Source organism: Vidua macroura, chromosome 13, assembly GCF_024509145.1.
Source record: "Vidua macroura isolate BioBank_ID:100142 chromosome 13, ASM2450914v1, whole genome shotgun sequence".
Classification (NCBI taxonomy): domain Eukaryota; kingdom Metazoa; phylum Chordata; class Aves; order Passeriformes; family Viduidae; genus Vidua; species Vidua macroura.
Window position 1 is genome coordinate 16,640,146 of NC_071583.1, and position 22,647 is coordinate 16,662,792.

At 42.8% G+C, this 22,647-nt stretch overlaps 1 protein-coding gene across 6 annotated transcripts in view; it reads left to right on the plus strand.

The window, feature by feature from the left end:
• MAPKAPK3 (MAPK activated protein kinase 3) overlaps positions 1 to 22,437 on the plus strand; it is a 56,811-nt gene extending 34,374 nt beyond the window's left edge. For 3 of the 6 annotated variants that reach the window (XM_053989400.1, XM_053989399.1, XM_053989401.1), the window contains exons 5-11: positions 1,867 to 1,946; positions 3,385 to 3,508; positions 4,962 to 5,037; positions 5,217 to 5,341; positions 7,196 to 7,281; positions 9,937 to 10,017; positions 11,392 to 13,389. In XM_053989400.1, the coding sequence (XP_053845375.1) occupies positions 1,867 to 1,946; positions 3,385 to 3,508; positions 4,962 to 5,037; positions 5,217 to 5,341; positions 7,196 to 7,281; positions 9,937 to 10,017; positions 11,392 to 11,550 (731 nt within the window). In that variant the 3' untranslated portion in view covers positions 11,551 to 13,389. The other 3 variants (XR_008439216.1, XR_008439215.1, XR_008439214.1) reach the window with 3 other exon arrangements.
• The last annotated feature ends 210 nt before the right edge of the window (positions 22,438 to 22,647 follow it).

Below are 22,647 nucleotides of genomic sequence, written 5' to 3' on the forward strand. Positions count from 1 at the left end.
GGTCAAGTTCAGGCAAAATGTGGAAGGTTTAGAGCAAAATCTTTCCACAAATCTGCTCAGCTTTTTCATTTCTGTACCATGAGAGTGTCTGTTCCTCTGATCCCTGGTCCTGTGCCAGAGCACCTCTGCTGTGATCAGTGCAGCTCCTGCTGGGATCTCTCTCTGACTGTCCCTCAAGCAGCATCACTGCACACTGTTGGGTCATGAGTATAATGAGCAAATCACATCTGATGAAACATCTCCTGTTCAAGGGTTTTAAAGCACTGCTTGAAAGGAAATGTTATTACCCACACTGTAAACAAACCTGCCTGTCTGTAGGAGGGAATGAGCAAGGGTAAAGCCCTGCCATGAGGCAGGGACAGAGCTTGCACTAGACTAGTCTTGCCATTTTTATCATTTTTGCTATTTATTATTGACAGAGAACCACAGGTCTGCTTGACCATGGTTCTCCTTGCCCCCTCACAGCAGACAAGAGCTTGTTTCTGCTCAGAGTGAAACCATTAATGTTTGTAAGGTGATAGTGTTTGTAACTATTGGCCTGACAAAATTATTAAAAGCAGAAAAATATACACCTGAGCTTGTAAATTATTGTGACTTATTTTGCAGGTCTGGTGTAGAGCCAGTCTGTTTCCTTCTCGTGTGTTTCCTAGCCTGAGATGAATCCTTTCTAGTCCTATAAGAGGCTTGTGCAGGGAAAATGAGCATTTTTAGAAACTTTATTTGTTCTTCTCTAAAACACAAATTCCAGGGAGAAGACTGATTCCATGAATTTTAGCAACTGCACTCTACTAAAAACATTACTTTTCTGCATTACATAGCATTGTATAACATAAATACTTACTCAGAAATCACCTGGTTAAACAAAAAACCACCTTCATTCTTTCTTGAGGTAAATGAGCCCTGTGCCACTGGATTCCCCAGGTTCACTGCCTGTTTATATAGCCACAGCTTCCCATTAGGACCAGGAGGGAGGAGGTTGTGCAAGGTTTTCCCAAAGAACAGGAGTGTTTCTGCATTCTGATTGTCCTTGTCTGAGATTGTATAATTTTGCTCTCTATAATCTAAAGGATTCCAGGTTGCAGTACAAGTTCTGCCTATGCAGAACCCAGAGGATCAGGCTGAAGTTTCTATTGTTTCCCTGTCAATGGAGATGTGATATAATGCTCACATGGGAATGTCATTCTTCCCTGTGTAACTGAACCCTTCCAGACTCCCAGAGCACTGCTGTTGCAAGGTAACTCCACCACTAGAAATTCCCATTGGGGCTATATTAAATTTTTCAAACTTATTATTTCAAAGGTGGCAGTTTGGCCTTTGCTGAATAGAACTGTTGATTTTGTTCCTCCTTATGAAAAACTTCTAAAGACAGTGAGGAATTAAGATGTGACTATTCTAAAATTACTATATTGTTATATTGCTCTATTTTTAGAAAATCTGATAGATCATCCCCATGAACTAGAAGCTGAAGGTTAAATTTCTGTCTCAAACAACCAAGGACATGTCCTGGACAATTAGAGATAGGTTCTTGTTCGGGCTTCTTTTCTTAAGAGTTGCTGCTTGTGTACCTGCTCTGTTCTTGCTGCTTTTTTTGGTGAGCAAATTAAAGCATGAATTTCCAAGCTCCTGAGGAGTCTGAGCTGTTGGGCTGCAGCGCCTGCTCAGGAGGAGCCTGAGCAGCCAGGCAGTCGGGGGCTTGGTGCCTGCAAACCCAAAACACAGCTGTTAGGGCTAATTTTAGGGTTTCTCTAGTCTTGACGCTTGCCCCATGTTCCAGCAAGCTGTTTGTAAGCCATAAGCATTCCCAAGCATGTCCCTGAATTACAGTGGGAATGTTAATGTGACCTTTCTCTAAAATTGTATTTATAGAGGCCTCTGAAATAATGAGAGACATTGGGACAGCCATCCAGTACCTGCACTCCATGAACATTGCACACAGAGACGTCAAGGTGAGGCCCCAAGGTGTGTGGGCTGGGGAATAGAAACTTATGACAGGAAAAAACCTGGGCAGCAGTGATTTTAACAGAACTGGCAGTGCAGTCAGATGGTCAAAGTGTCCCTGTTCCTCTGCCAGTGTGAGAAGGGATTTGCTCACTAGTTTGCAACTAGTCCAAGGTTGGAATATTCATGTGTGCTAATGCCTTCCAGTTGTGTACGGAATGCAGAAAACTCTCATGATAGTCAGATGCTTAGTTGAAGAGGTACTGCCCACTTGCAATCCATTAATTAGTGAGAAAATAGCACTCCTTCACGTGAACCTATAACTTATAGATGCCTCTGTGTACAGTCTTTGCCAATTATTAGTTGCTTTTCAGCATCATACTTGTATTAAAAAAAAAAAAAAACCAAACCAAAAAAAAAAACCCCACAAAAATCACAAACAGCAAAACCCCCTTCAGAAAAAGGGGAAACTTCTGGAAGAAATAATATCAATTTCATGCATTTAACCCACTTCAATAAGTGTGTGAATACTTGAGAAAATAGAGAGATCTCAGTTACTGACAGCGTTTAATGAGGTAAAGTTTGAACCCCAATCTCGTTGTCAGGGTTTGACAGAGTTTGTAGGGCTGTATTTTGTGCTCATGTTCTGAAGTGCACAGCACGAGCACAGCCAAGCTCGCTGCACCCTGGCATTTCCAGTGCAGGGACACAGCAAGGGATGGAATGTGCAGGAGAGCAGGGCTTGTAATGATAGACTGAGGCATCAGATCAATTCCACTGCTCTGAGCTGGTGGATTTTCTACAGATGTTTGTGTGTTTAGCTGGAGGGAGAACTGACACATCATGTGTCACCAGGGGGTAAACTGGGAAACCAGTTGAACTAATTGGAGATAATGGAAATACTCTGTTGTCCCTGTTCTTGGGCACAGGAGCTTGTATTTCCCTCTGTGCCACTTCTGCCTGTATGGAGTGTGGAGCAAGAGTGGAATTATCTCAGGTTTCAGGAGACAGAGGAGGGGGGAGCAGCAAAGGGGCTATGTTTGTATCAGTTGATTTTGATGGAGCTGTGTCAGTTGCTCATGGGGGCTTTGGCTGAGGATTTCCCTTGTTCTGCCCCTTGGCTGCTTGAGGCACAGTGTGATGTCAGATCAGCTGCTGTCACCACACAGATCAGTCCCAGGAAGTGCAGACAACTGGGAGAGGTTCAAGAAGCCAGACTGGATGCCCATTGGACAGGGTTTTGTGGTTTGCTCTCCCAAATAACCTTGCTAAGAAGGATGTTGATGTCTGAGGAAAAGTGCTGCATGTTGGGAGGGAACTTTCTGTGTGTTTGGTGGGGTTGTAATAGAAGTAAGAAGACCTAAACGGTGGTGGTGGGTTTGACCTGTCAGCTCATTAGAGACATCTCTTCATTGTCCTGTTTATCCTCCCTTGGTGGCCTTCCAGCCTGAAAACCTGCTTTACACATCTAAAGACAAAGACACTGTGCTCAAACTCACAGACTTCGGCTTTGCCAAAGAAACCACTGTAAATGCACTGCAGACCCCCTGTTACACTCCTTATTATGTGGGTGAGTTATCCAAAGCACATTTATTCTGTGTTTCAGTCATTCCTTCCCTTACAGTGGGTGGGAAATCTACTGTGGATGTAATGTGAAGTGTTAGCCTCCAGGATTTAAACTGGGATCCAATCCAAACCTAAAGTCTGGTTCCAGTACAGTTCAATGCTCCTACTTTCTGCCTTGGTGACAGAAGAAAAAGCCTTCACAGGAGATACAAATGAGGATATACAAGGAGAGAGAGGGAATTCCTTCTGATTACACTTGAAGTAATCCTGATGTTTCCTCTGAATGATGCAATAAAAACCACAATTTGAATTGAGCTTTGTGATATTTGGGTGTTTCTGTGCAAAACTTCCCATAGCTTAAATTAAAGCAATAAGAGAGAAGAGTATTGCCTCAGCTGTAAAACTTCTTCAAGCTGGCAAATTGAGGAATTAGTAATAAAGAACCAACATGACTTAATCACAGCAGAATTTTTCCTTCATTTTGTCCAAAGTTGAAGCACTGTGTAATGAATGCCACAGCAGACTGTCCTTCATGCACTCATTTTAGTCTTGAGTTAATAGTCATTCATCACATGGTTTGACTGGGGCAGTCCATGCTTGGAATTTCTTTGCTGGAAAAGGGACTTAATTTGTTTGAAAAATTACTTCTCTAATAAAAGTTTGTAGTTTGCTGTATTGAAAGAGACTTATTCACTGGGAGCAGATAATCACATTAGCAATACTCTTTTTTTTTTTAATGCCTTCTTCTGTATTTTTGTGAGCTGGGTTTAGTGGTAAAATGTTAAGGAGTTTACACACGTATGTTTTTATGCCTTTATATTTGTGTATAAACAAGCTGACATTTCCCTTCTCAACACCTTTTTATAAACCAGCATGATTGCTCATATGTTTAAAGAATAATTTTCCTTGCAAAATCAAACTCCCTGGAAGTTTACCTGCCCCAGGGGACAAAAAAATCCCCTCTAAATGTATCTCTGTCTAATTTTGTTATTTTGTGGAAAAAATATAATGCTCTGGAGGCCAAAGAAAAATACAGTCCAGTAGCTGCTGGAGCTAAACACACCACCCAGGTATCATTCAAAATTTTATCACAGCTCCAGTAGGGCCTTTCTATTCTGATTGCTGGAACATATGCTCCTGCCTCCTTCAGTGCAGTGTCTCCCTGCACACATTTAGCTGTAGCTCCTTCTGCTTTTTGGTAATCTTAGTACTCCCTTGAGCAGAGAGACACCAAGGTGAGGAGTAGGGCATTTTTCCAGCTCTGTTCCTCCTTTTTAAAGCTACTTTAGATGCCTTTAGGAACTTGGCAATCGAAAGTGCTACCCAGTTCCTGCAGTGAGTTGTAGTTTTTTAATGCCTCTGATACCTGTTGTTGAAGTGTGCTGCTACTTACAAGGTGATGGAGATGAAGAGAAATACCTGATACTCTGTTTACTTGTGGTTTTAATCTTCCCCAGCCCCAGAAGTCCTTGGTCCTGAGAAGTACGACAAATCATGTGACATGTGGTCATTGGGTGTCATCACATATATTCTGTAAGTATTTGGGAAGGAACTTGGTGAACAGAGAGAGAACACAACTTGTTAAATCTGCACTCACAAGTAATTGTTCACTGGGATCATGCAGCCTGCAGTAGAATATAAGCTTGAATAAAACTTTTCAAGAAGTGAAAGGACTTCCCTAGTTATGAAAGTTCTTTTGTCCACTCTTACAGCCTGTGTGGGTTCCCTCCATTCTACTCAAACACCGGTCAAGCCATTTCTCCAGGGATGAAGAGAAGAATTCGGATGGGGCAATATGGATTTCCCAATCCAGAGTGGGCTGAAGTATCAGAGGAAGGTAAAAATCCTCCCTGGTGCCGATGAGTGTGAGCACGGTGGTGTGCAGTGCTGCAGTGCTTACAAAGAGACTATTTCTAAAAATCTGTCTGAGCTTTTGTTTCCCTTTCTTCTGCAATTTAAATCAATTTTTTGTAAGGTGCTGCAGAGAACAACTGGGAACTCAGATACCAGCCAGCAACCTCTGTGCTACAAAAAGTAAATGACCACTGAAAACCTTCTTTCAAAATCCAGCTAGTGCTAGTGAATGCTGATATTAAACCCTCTTGAAACAGAAGTCTCTAATCCCAAGAAAGGAGACAGCCTGGACAGCTCCAACGCAAGCTGAGCTGGAAGAAAGGCAAACTGTCTTAAGAATTTATTCAGTCTTTGCCCTCCTTGGTGATCCAGCCAGCAAGGATGGCAAGTTTTCATGCTAGCTTTTTGGGATGTGGGAATTTGCCAACCACCACTTAAATCAAGGTCAACAATTAATTTTGTATAAGTCATTGATCAAAAGCTGCTGGGCTCAAATCAGTGTCCTGAAAGTGGGTATTTTTGATTCCCTCTTATCCTGACAGTTTCATAACCTGGAAGTCTCACCTGCCTGTCATATTAAAGAGAGAGGTCAGCAATATCTGGGTTTATCTGTTTTTCTTACAAGCCCTTTATATTGCTGTGATCCTGGTTTTGACTGCTGCATAGCAGTAACAAATTATCCTTGGACCCTGCTGTGCTCTGTGGCATCTTCACCCCTCACTGGATCTTGTGGCTGTGTGCAGCCCAGCCTGCTGAACAATGTTGAGGGAGATGTTTTAGTCATGGGTTTCTGGCTAAATATTTTCTCTGCTTTGAGTCTTGTTCATATTCCAGCAGTTAAAAACAGGCTAGAGGAGCTTGGTGAGAGAACAGGCACTTGGACTGTGTATAGGGTTTCTGTGTGCTTGCGTGGGTGGAGATAGGGGCCCTCTACCTTCCATCCTATTAAGATCATCTCATCTGTAGGTGTTCTTTAGGCTGATGAGGCACCTTCAGCAGGTTGCTGCTTTTTTCCCCTGTGTTGTGCTGTCCTTGTCCTTTGCAGCCTCTCTCAACAAATTGAACTTGTACCTCTGGCAACTTCTTACAAGCGTTTAGTCATCTTGCATGTGATGTTCCTAAAAGAGAACTCTTATTTAGAAGTTCTTATAGATTTCCTAAGGAAGTTTTGTGTAAGTCCTTCTAAATAACTTCCTTTGGATGCAGTGTTTCCAGTCTGTCTACCCACATTAATGAAACTCTTGTCTAGCCTCTCACCATCTCATATCTCAATTATTAGTGCTCTTGCTTTGGCAAATCCCATGTTCACAGAAAGCTGCTGTAAAGCCATTTTGTGCAATCCATTTATTTGACTTTTTTGTCTCTTTAGTGGCCTCTCAGTTGTCAAAGTTCATTGTCCCTTTTTTCCACAGCCTGTGCTAGTTGTTGTCCTCCATAATTTCTCAAAACATCAGCTTATGTATTCATTCAGCCCATTAATGCCCAGCTTGTTGCCATTCTCTGAGGCAGGCAACTTAGCAGCTTTCTGTTCCTGTGCTTCTCTTTTCCTCCAGTTATTGCTCTCAAAGCAGCTGGTTTGGTGATGTAGAGAGCATAGCTGGAATTCCCAGTCTTTTCTTTCCTTCTTGCCTCTTGTTTTAGATATTTTTCTGGTTTTCCCCTTTAAACATAGTAACCTGCCCCACTGTACATGGCTTCTTAACCCAGTCACAGCAATTGGGAGGTGTTTTCAGTGCTGCAAAATTGTGTTTCTTCATTCAGCAGGTCCTTGTGTTCCCAAGGTTATTTGGGAATGCAGACCTAGACTACACCATGCCCTGTTGGTTCTGTTTTTCAGCCAAACAACTCATTCGCCATTTACTGAAGACTGACCCAACAGAGAGGATGACAGTCTCTCAGTTTATGAATCACCCTTGGATTAATGTGAGTCTTAGATCCCTTTTTACACCACAAATTGTTTCTTACATTGGGTATACGCAGCAAGGGAAGGGCTGTTATTGCTGCTGGTCCCTTAATTAACCTCCTGTGCCCTCTACAGAGGGCCAACTGCCCATAAAACCACAATTCTTCTTGCTGTTAGCAGAGGACACACAAGGGGAGACACCCACAGTCGTGTCCTTGGAAGCAACAGCCAAAAATGTCTCTATATTCTGTGAGCAGGCAGTCTCTGTTGACTCTGCAGCATATGCATGTGTTACTCTCTTTAAAAATATAAAAATAAACTCTGTGTGCTTACTTCATCAGTGCAGGATTTAAAGAGCTATTATTAGTGGTCTCAGGCACCATTGTGCATAGCTGTGTTAGGGTGAACATGCTCCTGTGCTCAGTGGGAATTCTCATCCTTGGCAGAGTTTGGAAATACATGGGGGAGGAGCAAGGGTCTCTTATTGCCATGTGAGAGATTGCCAGGTAGGGTGGTACACAGAGCTATTAATGGTCCCAGTTCAGGTTTCATTCTATGACTTGGTTGAATTTACTTCTCCTTAAAAGTAATTTTTTGAGAAAAAAGAAAAAAATTACTTTATTAATGCAACATGGACTATTTCAAATAAGAGACACAAATCCCAGAAGTTAAAAGACTGAGTTTCATGATACCATCTCTGCTCTGTAGGTGTCCCTCAAAATAGTAGGTTATACTTCTCACATTTGTGTCTAAAAAAATACCAGCCTTGTTCTTGCTACCCAAAGAATCATCAGCCAGGATCAGACTCATTTCTGCTGTAGAATTCCCTTTGTTCTCACAGTGCTGGTGTGTCTGTGCTGATCCTCAAAGGATGGGGCAGAAGCAGAGGTGTGGCTGATTGTCCCTGTTCCTACAATGCCTGCTGCAGCATCTGAAAGCCCTTGGAATCAAGTGAAATGCAGCTGTAGGACATCCTGATGAAGTAAAAAGGTGTTGTCATTCAGAGTTGAGAAACTGAGGTTGTAAAGACTCTGTAGAACAGACCCCAGACAATGTTTCTGAGTCTTTTTAACTAAATAAAAATGTAATCACTGCTCAGAATAAATACCTCCAGCTTTGAGTATCTGAAGCCCCAAGAAGGTGTTTCAGAAGTCAGCAGGTGAGGAATTTCATGGAGTGAGTGCCTAATAGCTAAGGAAGCTGCCACCTACAGCGACACTCGTTACTTGGAATATGCACAGAGCCAATTAATGAGGAGGAGATTAGAGGCAAGGTCTGCAGACTCTGCTGCACCTGCTCCAACTGGAGCCCTGCTCCAATACCCTTCCTGGAAGAAAGCTGCAGGTTGGATTTCTTTTCTGCTGAACTTATTGCTCACAGGGGGCAAAGGGAGGGAGAGGGAAAGACCAATACAGGGAATGTCTGTGTTCTCCCTTTTCCTAAATCCCAAAGTGGAAACATGTCTGGGGAGTTGCACAAGCAGCGGAGGAGGGTGCCTGTGTCTCTTTTTTCTTTTTTTTTTTTTTACTTTCCCCTCTTTTTTTTTTTTTTTTTTTTTTTTTGAGATGGATGACAGAAGTGTTTTACTGTGAAGTAGGCAAAAACTGTCAATTTAGGTGGAGCACAGACTCATTTAGTTCCTTGTCTATAAGATTTTTTTTTAAACAAGCAGCAGCTCACAGCAGAAAGGCACCTTCCACAGGGAAGCAGGGCAGGGACACCACTGAAACCAGCATGCTTGTTTTCCATTTCTCTTGTCCCAGTTGTGTTTGATAAAACTGTACCCTGGCCAGCTGGGGTCCTTGTCCAGAGGATGCAGGAGTCAGGATTTCTGCTTCACTTCTGTAACTGCTGCACTGCTGCTCTGAGCTCGGGGGAACACGAGCACTGGTTCCAGTGTCAGGTTTGTTTTACAGGGATCTCCTTAGACTTTGTTGACATGCAGCTGTAGGATGCCACAGCAGCAAACAGCAAGTTTGGGTGGAAAACATAAGGAAAATAGAGAATCCAAATGAAATTATAGTTTGGGTTAGGTGCTGGCAAGAATTGCCATGATTCATACTGAGTTTAGTTAGGGAACTGTGCTTCAGGCTTTAGAAATTGTTCCTTTTTCTATGTAAAGTATCTCCTGATCTTTCATGGCAGGTGAACAGAGATCTCAGTTTCATGTGGATGCACTGTCTTCTGAGCTGTGCCTTGCTCAGAAGAATTGTGTCATTTCCTCTTTGGGGTTCACTTAGTCTGATGAAGTGGTAATCTCAGTTAATGCATACATGCAAGAAAATGTCTCCTACAACAAACCCTAGGAGATAAAGGTCAAATTAACTACTTTAAGATATTGACTAATAAATAGTGAAATGACAGTTAAAATCTAAAACATACATAAAAATTTATCCAACACTGGTTGGATAAATTGTTTGGACTGGAAGGAAGTAGAGTGAAAGAAGCTCAGCACTGATTTCTCTCTCTTTTTGTTCTTTAAATATTGTGTGGGGAATGTAGTCCTTTTCTCCTACACACGAGTTCATTTGTGGAGTGATTGGAAGCAGGAATAATGAGGGCCATTGGAGGACATTATATCAAGTTTTATGCCTTTCATACACAGATAAGAGCAAGAAAACACTTCCCAAATGTTGTTTTTTGGAACTTCTTTTGGTATTTTTCTTTGTTCTCAGAGATCAATGTCGGTGCCACCAACTCCTCTTCACACTGCACGGGTCCTGCAAGAGGACAAAGACCACTGGGATGAAGTTAAAGTGAGTCAATCCAAATTCAGATTTCTTTAAGTCAAGTGTGATAGGAGATGAAATGTGCTGCCTTGGATACTGTGGCTATTTTGAATACAATCATGTCAAACAAGGGTGCCATAAACAGTCTTGGTTAGAACAGTAGTGTATATGATAACTGTTTAAAAAAAGAAGGAATGCTAATTGAGCTTCATCAGCAGCCTTACAGCTGCACCAGATATCAACAAAGATGGTATTTATGATCAAAGGCATGAATGATGCTCCTGCTGAGCCACTGCATGTACCCAGGGAGGAGAAGGACAGTGCTGGGGCAGTTTGAGCTTCATTACAGTGAAGAATGTGATGAAAACGTAGGGGGACAGGAGGGAGGGCTGAGCTGCATTCTGGTTTTATGCAGTGCTTTTGAATTGTGGAACAATACTGAATAACCTTAGTCTTGTCTTGTTATGACATTAGGTGGGGAGGAAGAGGAGAGAAAAAAAAATTATCTTAATCTAAGCAGGTGCCTCACCTACTGTGTGTACCAATGACTGCTGAATGCTTCCTGCAAAGTGAAACTGTAGGGCACACTGAAAGTTTTAACTCTTTCCTGCTGGCCTTTAACAGGTTGGCATCTTTTACAATTAATTCTGAGTTTTCTGCACTTGAAATTTCTAGAATGTTTACAATTGCAACATTCCTGTAGCATATTTTATTGATTACTGATTTTATTGAAATCACTGATCTGTAGTCTCAGCTGTTGAGCTATGTAATGATAAAACTTTTTAGGACCTACGCAACATTTACCTTCTGAGTCAGAGATCAAGCAGATATTTTCACTTAGCTGCCTTATTTTCCATGTTTCTGAGAATTTCTTACGCTTGTGCTTCTGTGTCTGTCCCAGAGGTATTCCCTCGAGCTACCAACATACTCATGATATTGAATTGTTTTTCCTTTCCTGAACCAAATGCTTAGACATTTGTTTACTTAAACAGATTTTTCTTTACAACCTTATTAAAAAGTTTAAAATGTTCCCGTACTTAAGCATTAATTCAAATTAAGAAGGTGTGTGAATTTGAAGCACATACTTTTAAAGATCTTTATGTGGAGGCACAGAGCCAGCCAGGGAGAAGCGCTGGGCACAGGGACAGGTGGAATTTAGGCCAGCAGAGCATGGTCCTGTGTGCTCACGTGTGAAATGCTGTGTGACCAGCTCAGTTCCTGCTGACTGAGCCCCTGGTGGAAGGAACCTTTGCTCCTGGCGCAGTGCCCAGAGAGGGCTCAGCTCTTGCTGGCCAGGGGGTGACAGAGGGCTCCTTGTGTCCCTCCTCTGCAGCCTGTAGGGTGGGGTGGCCCTGCGCTCGCTGCCTCAGGGGCTTCACTACATTGCTTGCTTGCTTTCAGGAGGAGATGACCAGTGCTCTGGCTACCATGAGGGTGGACTATGATCAGGTGAAAATCAAAGACTTGAAAACGTCCAACAACCGCCTCCTGAACAAGCGCCGCAAGAAGCAGAAGCAGGCGGGCGCCTCCTCTGCGGTGCCGGGCTGCAACAACCAGTGAGGGCAGAAGCCAAGAGGGACCTGTGGGTGCAGGGTAAAAGTTAAACAGAGCAATTTAAAATCACATGATCGCCTCAGTCCACACCACAAAGGCAATGAGACCGTGAAGATGCTATCCTGCAAAGAGGGAACAGTGTGATAACGTTTTGATAACTTGAATCGGGGCTTTGCTTTTGAAGCTAATGGATCTGACATGATTCTGTTGCATATTGCAAGGGAAGGTACAGTAATGCCAGAAATGTTACAGGCTCTTGGTTTGGCTTTAGCTGTGTAGGACAAGAGGAGAGAACAGGAGGCAGTCTCAGCACATTAATGCACTGAGGTTTTAACAGCCATCTACAAGAGTAACTTCTGCTGCTGTTTTAAACTGGGGAATAGGAAAGTGCCAAGTGTTCTGCTAAGAGTGTTTTAGTAGTTTAGTAGAATTGGTAATAGTCTATATTTCCAAACTTACCTCCTATAGTTACAGAATATCACCTAAACTGTAAAGTTATTCTTCTTACAGGAAAAAGCATCCATACATTTCCATTTCATAAAGTCTTCTGTGTAGTCTCATGTGAAGATTTGAGTTTGTCATGGCTTCCCATTTGATAACATGTAAATTTTCTGAGCTGTAGCCACTATGTTGTATCTTTGCCACTGTCAGACCCCTCTCTTGTAATGTTTTCAATTTAACTGGTACTTTATTTGAAGAGTTTCAGTCAGGATTTAAGTAGTTGAAAGTATCCTGCAGAGAATATTGCTGTTCCCCTTGGATCCACAATCTCCAGAGCATGCAGCTGGATATGCAAGGGATTGATTTAGGAGAGAGACTTCTGAAATTCAGGGAAGAAGTGGCAAATGCATTTCTCTGAATGGACCCTGGTGTCTGCCAGCATCCCTTCTGGTAATTATCTCCAGATCCTGTGCCTAAGATGTGCTGTTCACAGCAAATTGTGGGGTGTTAGGATTGGTTTGTTTCCTGGGGTCAGGAGGGGGAAGGATGCTACTTTATTTATGGTGATTTGGTGGTGTTTCAGGATCCAAAGATTTTCACCACTTAAGGGAGATTACTTTTAAGTACATCCACCCATTGTTTTTTTTCCTATTTTAATTCTCCTTATTTCATGGGAATCTGGCCTTGGTTTGCTGGTATGTTTTATTTTGTGATCAAAATATTTTCTCTCACTGTATTTTGGGGTTTGGCTTTATTTTTAGTTTAGGTGAAGCAAATATTTGTGAAAGTGTTATCAGAGTCTGGGATGAATATGATGTGCTTCCAGTGATGCAGGCAAATACACCTTTGAAGTAGGCACACAATACTGGTGTGTTAATAGGCTGGCAAGAATGTAAAAAGACAAAAAGGAAAAGAGGGCTCCAGAGGGGATCTGAATTGTCAGATCAGAGTGACACACAGCAAAGCTCAGCTCAAGGCTTTGGACCTCATCTGAGGAGCCCAGTTCCCATCTTCAGAGTGGTGAATGAGACCTCAATTCTCCTTTGTGAACTGGTCCTAGGGTTTTGTCACATGATTCATTAAAATCAGTTTTTAACATTCCTTCCTTCTGTCATCCCTGTTTTTGTTGAGGTGTTGCAGAGTTTGTATTGCTTTGCAAGATACATTGTGTTGAAGGTGACAGGGAAGGGGAGAAGGAAAGTGTTCCATGATGTCCACATTCAAAGGCTGCCATTTGAACAACTTTGAACTTTTTATAAGATCACAAGGTTTTGGTTTTAAATATCAATCTCTGTAAAGTTGTGTTTTAAAATTATTTCATGTTTCAGGTATCTGTGATTATAGCATGTCCTGTATGTTTTTGTTTTGCCATATTACTCCAATGAATTATGCAAATATTCACTACCTGCAAATGAAGAGTTGTGATATGTTCGGGATGCAAGTTGGAATTAGAGCCAGATCCAAGTTTCTGTCCCTTTATCTCATGTTTTTGAGGGAGGTATGTACATTATTGCTGCCATTCCATCTCTGTGCCCCATCAGGGTGATGGATGTTCCCAGGACAAGCAGTGTATAGTGCACTGTCCTGTCTGTCTCGGGGACAGAGCCACTGAAACTGTTGCAAACCAGCTTTTTTCCTGTGCCTTGGCCAAGGTTTGAGCAGGAGCTCTCAGTTCCCACCTGGTACCTCCTGGCTTGTCAGTTCAGTCTGGAGCTCAAAGATGTGTCTGTTCCTGGGTAGTTTTCTGTAAAAATTCTGTAAAACACACCTGGGCCTGATTCCTTCCTGTGGGGTTCTAGTATTTACTGGAGATCAGGAGCTGGAACTGAGGCACCTGGCACAGCACCTTCAGCTTTCTGTCTCTGTGTAGCAGGACAATCCCATTAAACTCAGACTAACAGTTCTTGCCTTCTACCCTGCAGCAACAGCACCCAGGAATGCTGTAAAACCCTGCAGAAACCAGAGGAGGGCCTCAAAATGGCAGACATGGAAGTGTATGCAAGTATTGGACAAAAGGGTTTGTGTTTATTGCACAGAGGGAAGGAGGAGAATCCTTGGGAGCTGGGAAACAGCTGCCCTGCAATGTTTGGAGCCTCAAACTGCTGCCCTGCTCCAGGCACTGCTGCCTTCTGCAGCCCAGTGGAACAGGATAGCTCGTGTTTTACCTGGCTCTGTGTCTCCTGGAGCTGGGAGGGGCTGCCAGGGACCGGGTTTGGGGTGCAGGCATTTCCCCAGCAGGGCCTGTGTGCTCCATGGGGATGTAGGGATGTACGGAGCATCCGATGGACTCGGCTCTGCCCAGCCCTGCCACACCACCTGGCCCCTGCCCCATGGCTCCAAGAGCTCCCCAAAACCAGCCTGCCCTCAGCTCCCCAAAACCAGCCTGCCCTCAGCTCCCCAAATCTGAACCTGCCACCAGCTCACCAAATCTGAACCTGCCATCAGCTCCCCAAAACCAGCCTGCCCTCAGCTCCCCAAAACCAGCCTGCCCTCAGCTCCCCAAAACCAGCCTGCCCTCAGCTCCCCAAAACCAGCCTGCCCTCAGCTCCCCAAATCTGAACCTGCCACCAGCTCACCAAATCTGAACCTGCCATCAGCTCCCCAAAACCAGCCTGCCCTCAGCTCCCCAAAACCAGCCTGCCCTCAGCTCCCCAAAACCAGCCTGCCCTCAGCTCCCCAAAACCAGCCTGCCCTCAGCTCCCCAAAACCAGCCTGCCCTCAGCTCCCCAAAACCAGCCTGCCCTCAGCTCCCCAAAACCAGCCTGCCCTCAGCTCCCCAAACCCTGTAGTATCTCAGGCCCTGCTCTGGGTGTGTGGCTGTGCCGAAGGTGTTGTCCCTCTGGCTGCCAGCGAGGCTCTGGGGGATGACCCTCCTCCTCCCTGCATTCAAACACATTATAAAGAGCTCTGGTGAGTTCTTGGTGGTGTTTGGGTCTTGCCTCTTCCCCCAGCCATGTCATATAATAGGCTTCTTAGAACCTGCTGCTCAGGATCCAAATTTATAGCCTGTTTTTAGAAAGGATAGGCTATTACAGAACTGATTATGCGTTTGCATATTCATCAGCCATATAGAGGAGGTAAAGAGCTGGGAAGGGACAGAAGAAATGAATGGTCAATAGAGAAGGCTTCAAGAAGAACACAGACTAAAAGGTCTATTTATTTTTTACAGCAGAAGCTAAAAAAAGGACTGTGCACTATTCCCCACCCCCATCCTTTTCACAGCGATTGCTCATGGGCCGCTGCCTCCCCTTGTGTTTCCCTGCACTGTGCTCCTCACACACGTGGTTCATGTGCTCTCACCAGTGCTCTTGCTCTGATCCACACACAAATGTGTACCCAGGCACACAGGAAATTCCCTCCCTCACTTTCCCAGCTTTTGCACTACACACTTTCTTACCTCTTTGACCACATGTGCCACATGATGAACCTGGGTTTGACATGGTACAATTAAAAACTGACATTAATGATAAGCTCTTGGCCTAATTCTGTGTTTTTCTATTTGTCAAAACCCAGCACGCAGTCCTGGGATTGCTTTTCTGTCTTAACACTTCACTGCCTTGAGTCTGGAGGCCCAATTACATAAGTGCTTCTGACTTGTCTGACATGAGGGATAATGAGAATGCTACATACTCAGTTTGATCTAATTTCCCTGTCCTCTTTTCAATTCACACTTTATTTGGCCCATGTTTAGACAGAGATGCTTTTGAGCAGAGGAAGGTTTAGTGAGGATGAGAGAGCCAAAGGTTTTAATTACTTGCAGGGAATCATGAGCACTTGTACTGTTTTAGACCTGTGGTCCAGGTGGGGAGGAGGTGTTAATGTGTGCTCAGCTGCTCTGAAGTGTTCTCCTGCTTAGCCCAAGGATGGAGACAGCTCAGCTCATAAACCTCAGGGACAAAGAGAAGGAAGCAAGCAGGGAATGACTTCACATGCAGGAGAACTCCTTTTTTCTAAGATTAAATGTTTGGGGGGGGTTATTCTGGAAATATCAGAATTTTTTTTTTTTAGGTTCCAGTATTTCCCCTCTTCACCCAACTGTTTTCAGTAGTGGAGCTGGCAAAGCTGGGAATGGACATGGTTAATTCTCTTTTAGAGAGCCTAAAAAGGATGAAGGCAGTGAAGCAAACTTGAGAGGGAGAGAACACACACTCAAAACAAAAAAATCATGTTAAAAATTCTTGCAAGCTAACAGGCAAGTCCTCATCTCCATACTGAAATGTACCTCACCTGTGGAAAATAGAGGTTAGAGCAAATCTAGGTAATAACATTTGCTGAGGAAATGTTTCCCTGAAATCTTTGCACCGGGTAAGAAAATTATTTTCGAAAATTAAGTCCAGCTTTAAAATAGGATTATTTATTTTCAGTTTGTGTGGTTAGGGGAATTTAATGGAGCAAAGGGAACAGAAACGGGGGATGATATGTCATGTTGAAGAATAAGATATGTCTGCTGTTGTATTCTACTCCAACTTACTTCTTACTGCAGGTGCTACCTCTGTACAGATATAGCAAGATAGATTCAACTCTTTATTAGTCTTTTTTAGCAGTGGAGAAGGAGGATGTTGCTGCACTCTAGGGAAATGTGGAAGATAACCCTGTGACTGTAGATGAACATCTATTCTGGTAAATCTGTAAATGATGCCTAGCATTAAATTTATTTTTAAATTTCCTGCCTCATGAATCTGCCAGATGCCAAAGTCTCACAGGTCTGCTCTAGCTGCATGAAGGCACAGAGACATCACTGTCAGTGGGTTGTCTCCTGCAATTTGGGACCACAAGAAGAATCAGTTGCTGAAATGTACCGCAGTGGTTTTAGTTTCCAGGAGCCAAAAGAGGAAAAAGGTATCTTTCAAATAGCTGGAGATGATGGAGGGGGCCAGACTCTCTTTTATCAGGGGAGGGGTATCCTGAAGGAATCTTGGCCTTGAGTTCAGTTCCCAGAGCTGCTGGTAACAAACATGCCTTAGCTGTGTGGGGCTGCAGGCCCTGGTGAAGTCTCTGCTGCCTCGACACCGTGCAGGGGCCTTTCCCACTGTGAGCCAGGGAGATCACTCACTGGGGCCATGGTTGCAAAGCACGGAGAATTCTTGGTCCTTGGGCTACACTGAAGCTGAATAATGCCAAAAAGGAGGAGCTGCATTGTTTGCTGCCATGTTTGGCTTCTGAGTGTATCTGTTGAATTTTCCTGCCTCCAAGGTCCATCCCAGTACTGCCAGTGTAGCAGCTGTTTATTCATTAACAGGGAGCACAAATGCTTCTTTTGGGGATAGCATTTCTTTCTCTGAATTTCAAAGCTGGAATGAAACTCTTAAAGAGCATGGTTATTTTGTCTAATGTGTTCTCCCCAAACTTCCAGGCTAATCCATTTGGGAAACATGGAAGATGTTCCCAAGAGACTTCTTATTGCCTAGCTACTGAAGCACCTGCTAAAACTGAGCTCTTTTAAAAACTGAAAATTATTTAAATGTGAAAAAGAGTGGGTTGATCTGGAAAAAAACCTTCTCAAAAGACTAAAATTAGAGTAGAATGTGTTAGAAGAGAAATGGGGAAACTGGTGGGGGAGGGAGGGCTAAGACTTTTTTTTAAATAAAAATGCTACTGCTTGAGTAATGATCAAGGAAATTCTGGTTAGGATATTAGCTGCTGCTCCAACCCAGAGCAGTTCCTGGATTCAGAAATAATTATGTTTTCCTAAAGATAGATCTACAGTACAGACTCCAGGGTTTTTTTTTCTGAGTTAGTCTAAAGCAAGGATCAGCTTGATGTTTATCAATGAAACTTTTGAGTAAATGCTGGTAGTGTGAACAAAATAAATTGAGCTTTTTTGTTTTTTTTTTAGAGCAACTAATAACTGAATAAATTGTCTTTTCAGATTAACTTCTGCTCTCCTAAAGTTGCCTGAGTAAGCTGCTTGCAGAAAGCTTGTAAGGTGAAGTTACCCTTCATTTTTGCTTTTGGAATTTTGCATTTCTGTCTTGCACTTTACCACTGCATGTTTGACTTTTGTCTTGAATAAAATTCTAATTAGTTGTCCCAAGGCTACCATTCCATGATGCAAGGTTTTTTCCTCTTTCCTTAGCTCAATTGCAGTTGTACCACCACTTTTTTTACTTCTGAACTCAGTGTGGTGTAAAGGATTGGAAGAGTTTCAAGGAATCCCATTACCTGGCAGGAAGCAAAAAACTTCATTGTCTGTAAAATGGTAAGGAGGAAGGTTGTAAGCAATGGCTAATTGTAGGAAAAATCACCCTCTGAGGAAAAGAGAAGGTCTCTACAAAGAAATGCACCCAACTAAAAAGAGTAAAATGAGGTGGTCTGGTTATTGTCCTTTTAAATCCTCTGATTTTCTTCTGCTCCTTGATTTCAGTAGTTTGATGTATTTTATACTGCCTGGAAGTCATGAGTGCTTCCTTTAGAGAGACCTGACTGCAGTATTTCGGTTTCTTCCCTAAACATAAAAAAAAAAAAAATCCTATAGAAGTTTTATGCTGTAGGATATTTTAAGTCTGAGGAGTAGGAAGGAATTGCATTTCCTGATTTAAAGTGACTCAGCTCGGTCTGCCTCCTTCTTTCATAATAGATTCTCTGCATCCAGCTCAAACCTTGGCTGGCACTCGGGAGAGCTATCAGATGTTTTCTCCAATGATTTGTCATTCCTGCACAAAGTCAGTTTTTAAGCTGTTCCTTGAGGATGCTGGAACAGCCATCTAGCAAGCAGTGATTAGCTGAGAAGGTGCATGCCTGTGTCACAAGGCATGTGCTGCTGTTCCTTGGAGCTTCCCTCAGCTCCCGTTGGACAGTGACATGCCTGGCCAACAGAAGCTCAGAAATCATCAGTCATCACTTTATTAATATTGTTTGTTTTATGATATCTGCAGCCACTCACACACATCAAACCTTATTTCCATAACCACAGTCCCACATGAAGTGTTACTTTTATTTCTGTGCAAAATCTTCATGGTGGTCATGTTATGTACTAAGTAAATTAGTTTCAAAGCATTTTCTTTTAAGCCGGATACTTTTTTTTGGTAGGATTTTCCTGAAATTTTGTATTTTCCTTTGGAGCAGATATTGTTCCCACCACCAGAAAATTATTTCCAGTGAGAATTTGAAAGGAAACTTCATATTTGTTAAAAAGAAAGTTGATATTTGTATGCCAAGTGTGGATGCATATGAAGTCATATGGTGGAAGAATCTAATTAGTACTATCCAGGCAACGGAAGACCTTGAGCTTGCTTGATTAGAATTAACTGCTGTGTACATGAAAGGAGCAATTTAATTCAAATTTCTATTAATCAGAAATACTATCCTGCCTAAATGATTAAAAAAAAGGCCATGCTAATTTTCTGTTTGGATGATGATAATGTCCATGTCAAGAGTGATTTTTGTGTTGCTTTGATCTTTGAAGTTCTATATCCAAAAGTAATGTACAAACAGAAGTATTTTGAGTTTTGTGACCCGAATGCTTTCAATTCAGAAGCACAAATATATATTTATGTACATAGAAGCAGGTACACTGGCACAAAGCCTCCAAAAATGTTGCTGTCAAGTTCCCTTTTGCCCTTTCCCACAGCACCACACAGGTAAGGTTCTCCCTGCCAGTGAATGTTGTGTGGTTCCATTTCTCAGTTTTCTCTTTCCCCTCTGCCACGGGGCATTGCTTTGTCCAAGGAAGAGGAGGAGAGCAGCAGAGGGAAGAGCCCTGGCTGGAATTGCCTGTGTTGTTCTGCATGTGCAGGTGAGGCCTGGCAGGATGGGATGTTGTGGGTCTGTAAATGTTGCTCAGTATCTGCACCTCGGCTCTGCAGGAAACTTCAGTGTTGTGGGAAGCTGCCTGGCAGATCATGACCACTTCTGTATCATATTTGGGGTTTCTTCTGGTTTTTTCTACAACAATTGGATTGTAAGAAAATTATGCTCTGTCAAAATAGTCTTACATTAGGGAAAGGCTGTTTGATGTGCTGAATGCCAGCTTTGTGTTGGTTTGTGTGTCACAAGCCATCAAGGAACATGACGAAATAGTGACTTAATTTCAAATGCTGTCAGCCACAAGGATGCCAGCATCCTGTCTCAGATAGGTTTTTCTCTGTCCATCTTTGTAAGTCTTGAGAAGTCCTGGTGACACAACTCAATGTGCTGTGGCAACATCACAGACCAGGGATATATTTTAGGCAGATTCCTCTGTTTGTGTACAATTGGGTCAAAAACCTCACATGCGACCAATTGTCACAAAAATGGAAATACAGCACTCACATGAGGAGTCATGTACAAGCTGCTGTGCTGATATGCAATGGGAGCAGGAAAAGAAGTCATCAAATGTTGAATTTCATGTTCTGTTGGACTGTGTGTTTAGCTGAGGGGTTGAACATCACCCTCCTTGATATAAAAATTAATGGATTCTCTTTGAAAGTGGATCAGAGCAGGGTATGTTCAACTGTGCATCAAAGTGCAGAAATATAAACGTTAAACTAAATTCCAAAATCTCAAGCACATGTAGCAACAAAGGGGAAAGAATATGTAAAGTGCACAAGCTTAGCTTCATGCCTTATTTTGAAAATAATTCATAGTAATCTGCATGTTACTTAGAGTGCCACCTCTGGGCATCAAATATTTGTTTTATGAAGGTAACATTCCTATCCTTGAAAGTTGAAAGGGACTTACTAAACACCTTACGGTGTTAGAAATTATGGTCCTAAGGTTTAGCTCTGGCTGTGCTTTTGAGGGAGGCTCATTGATTCTGTGAATCCCAAATGAGCTGGAATGGAGTGTGAGCTGCACTGAGCACCAGTTCATCTGTACCTGCAGCTGCAGGACTGCAAGGGACAGTCAAACCCTGGCTTCCATGATGGCAGATAGAACTTGAATTCCTGTAATTGGGGAGGGGGGGGTAAAACTGAGACTACACTAATTTGTTTCTCATTTAGTCCTTGATCTTCTGTCTTTATTCATCTCACTGGAGATAGGATGGCTCTGACAGCTCTGGAGGGGGAGCAGGACATTTCAGGTGGCTGCCAGCCATATCCATGATAAATGGAGAGCCCTGGCCATGTGCACAGAGCCAACCCCAGGACTCAGAACACGGGCTGAGTTCCAGCCTGGTTCACATGAGATCTGACCTTGTGCTGCTGCAGGCAGGCCCCTGTGTCTGGCATCACAGATGTTTGTGTTTTTCAAACTGTTTTTTAATTTTTTTTATTTTAATAGAAAAGGTAAAAGATTCCTGTGCTCTTCTTTTTGACTTGCATGTATGTTCCTTTCTACTGTTTCTGGGATTAAGGTCCCTTCCAACCCAGACTGTTGTGTGACTGCTCTATGATTTACAGTCATTGCACTCACTGTGTGAGAGTTATAAGGAGCATGCAGAGATCATCCTCTGATCCTGCAGTGCAGTCACTGGCTGAGCCAGGCACCAGCCATTGACAAAGAGGAGATAATGTCCCTTTGAATGTCCCTAGTTAGGATGATTCTGTTTTTCAGCTGTTCATTCATTAGCAGAGAAGTAAACAGTGCAGCAGAAGGTTGTGAAGCAGGGTGTTTATTCATTTGTTTTCTGGCCTTCTCTCCAGATTAATGAAATGACTCATGGACAGTAACAACATGCTTGGAGGGGAAAAAAAGAAAAAGAGAATAGAAATGTCTGGAGGTGGGACGTATAAGGCCAAATCCTTCTGTCAGGACACCCACAACTCACCTTACATATGTGATCTGATTCTCTTTGTTAAATGTAAAGAATGAATCATAGCCAAAACTCCAGGGCAAAAGAATGAAATGAGCATCTAAAATGTGCAGAGTGGTTTAGATCTGTGTGGAGGAACAGGCTGGTGGAATGTGAGGCTCTGCAATTGCTTGTAAATGTTTCTGTGCAACTTGGCCTTTTCTTATACCCTGTTCCCCTCTGCCCAAGAGCAGGGACAGTGTGTGTGATGTCCCACAGAGCTCCTCTCACAGGTGAGCAACACAACAGAAAACAACACAGCACAACACAACTGAGCTGCTGTGGCTCTGCCTCTGTGGTGCCACTCACCCCCTCTCTGCTTCTGAAGTCCCACCCCACGGTGATGCTCAAACCTGTATCAGTCTCACGAAATGGTGAAAGGAGAATAGTGAGACTGCTCTGATTTCAAAGATACTCGAGAACTCACTGTCCTTGGAGAATTTAGAGCTGAAAGACTTGGAAAGGTTACATGGATTTTGGGCAGAGAAGGAAACCAAACACAGAACAAGGTATCACAGATGCACTTGGAACACCCAACCATCTCGGTCCTCTCCACTACAGCTTCCCAAAGAACACTCAGACCCATCCTTGTGAAGGTGATATATTTGCTTCTCAATTATTTACAAATAAAAATCTAAAATTTTCCATATTAAAAGCTGCATGAGCGATGAAGCACAGGTATCTTTTAGTTTAACAGCACAATTTTTTTTTTGGCAAGGTTCAACAAACTGAAAGCAGGACAAGAGAGGAATAATAATTGTGGAATCCTGAGAAGAATTAATTTATAGCAGATACTACCAGGCAATTCTGATGTTGGAAAAAATAAACTGAGATGCACATATGTGATACTTTCAAATACAGAAAATGCTGCTCAGCATTCGTATTAGAAATTATTATCAATTCAGAATCCTTGTGAAATGCTGTCCTAAAGACCTCTTTGGTTCTGACTT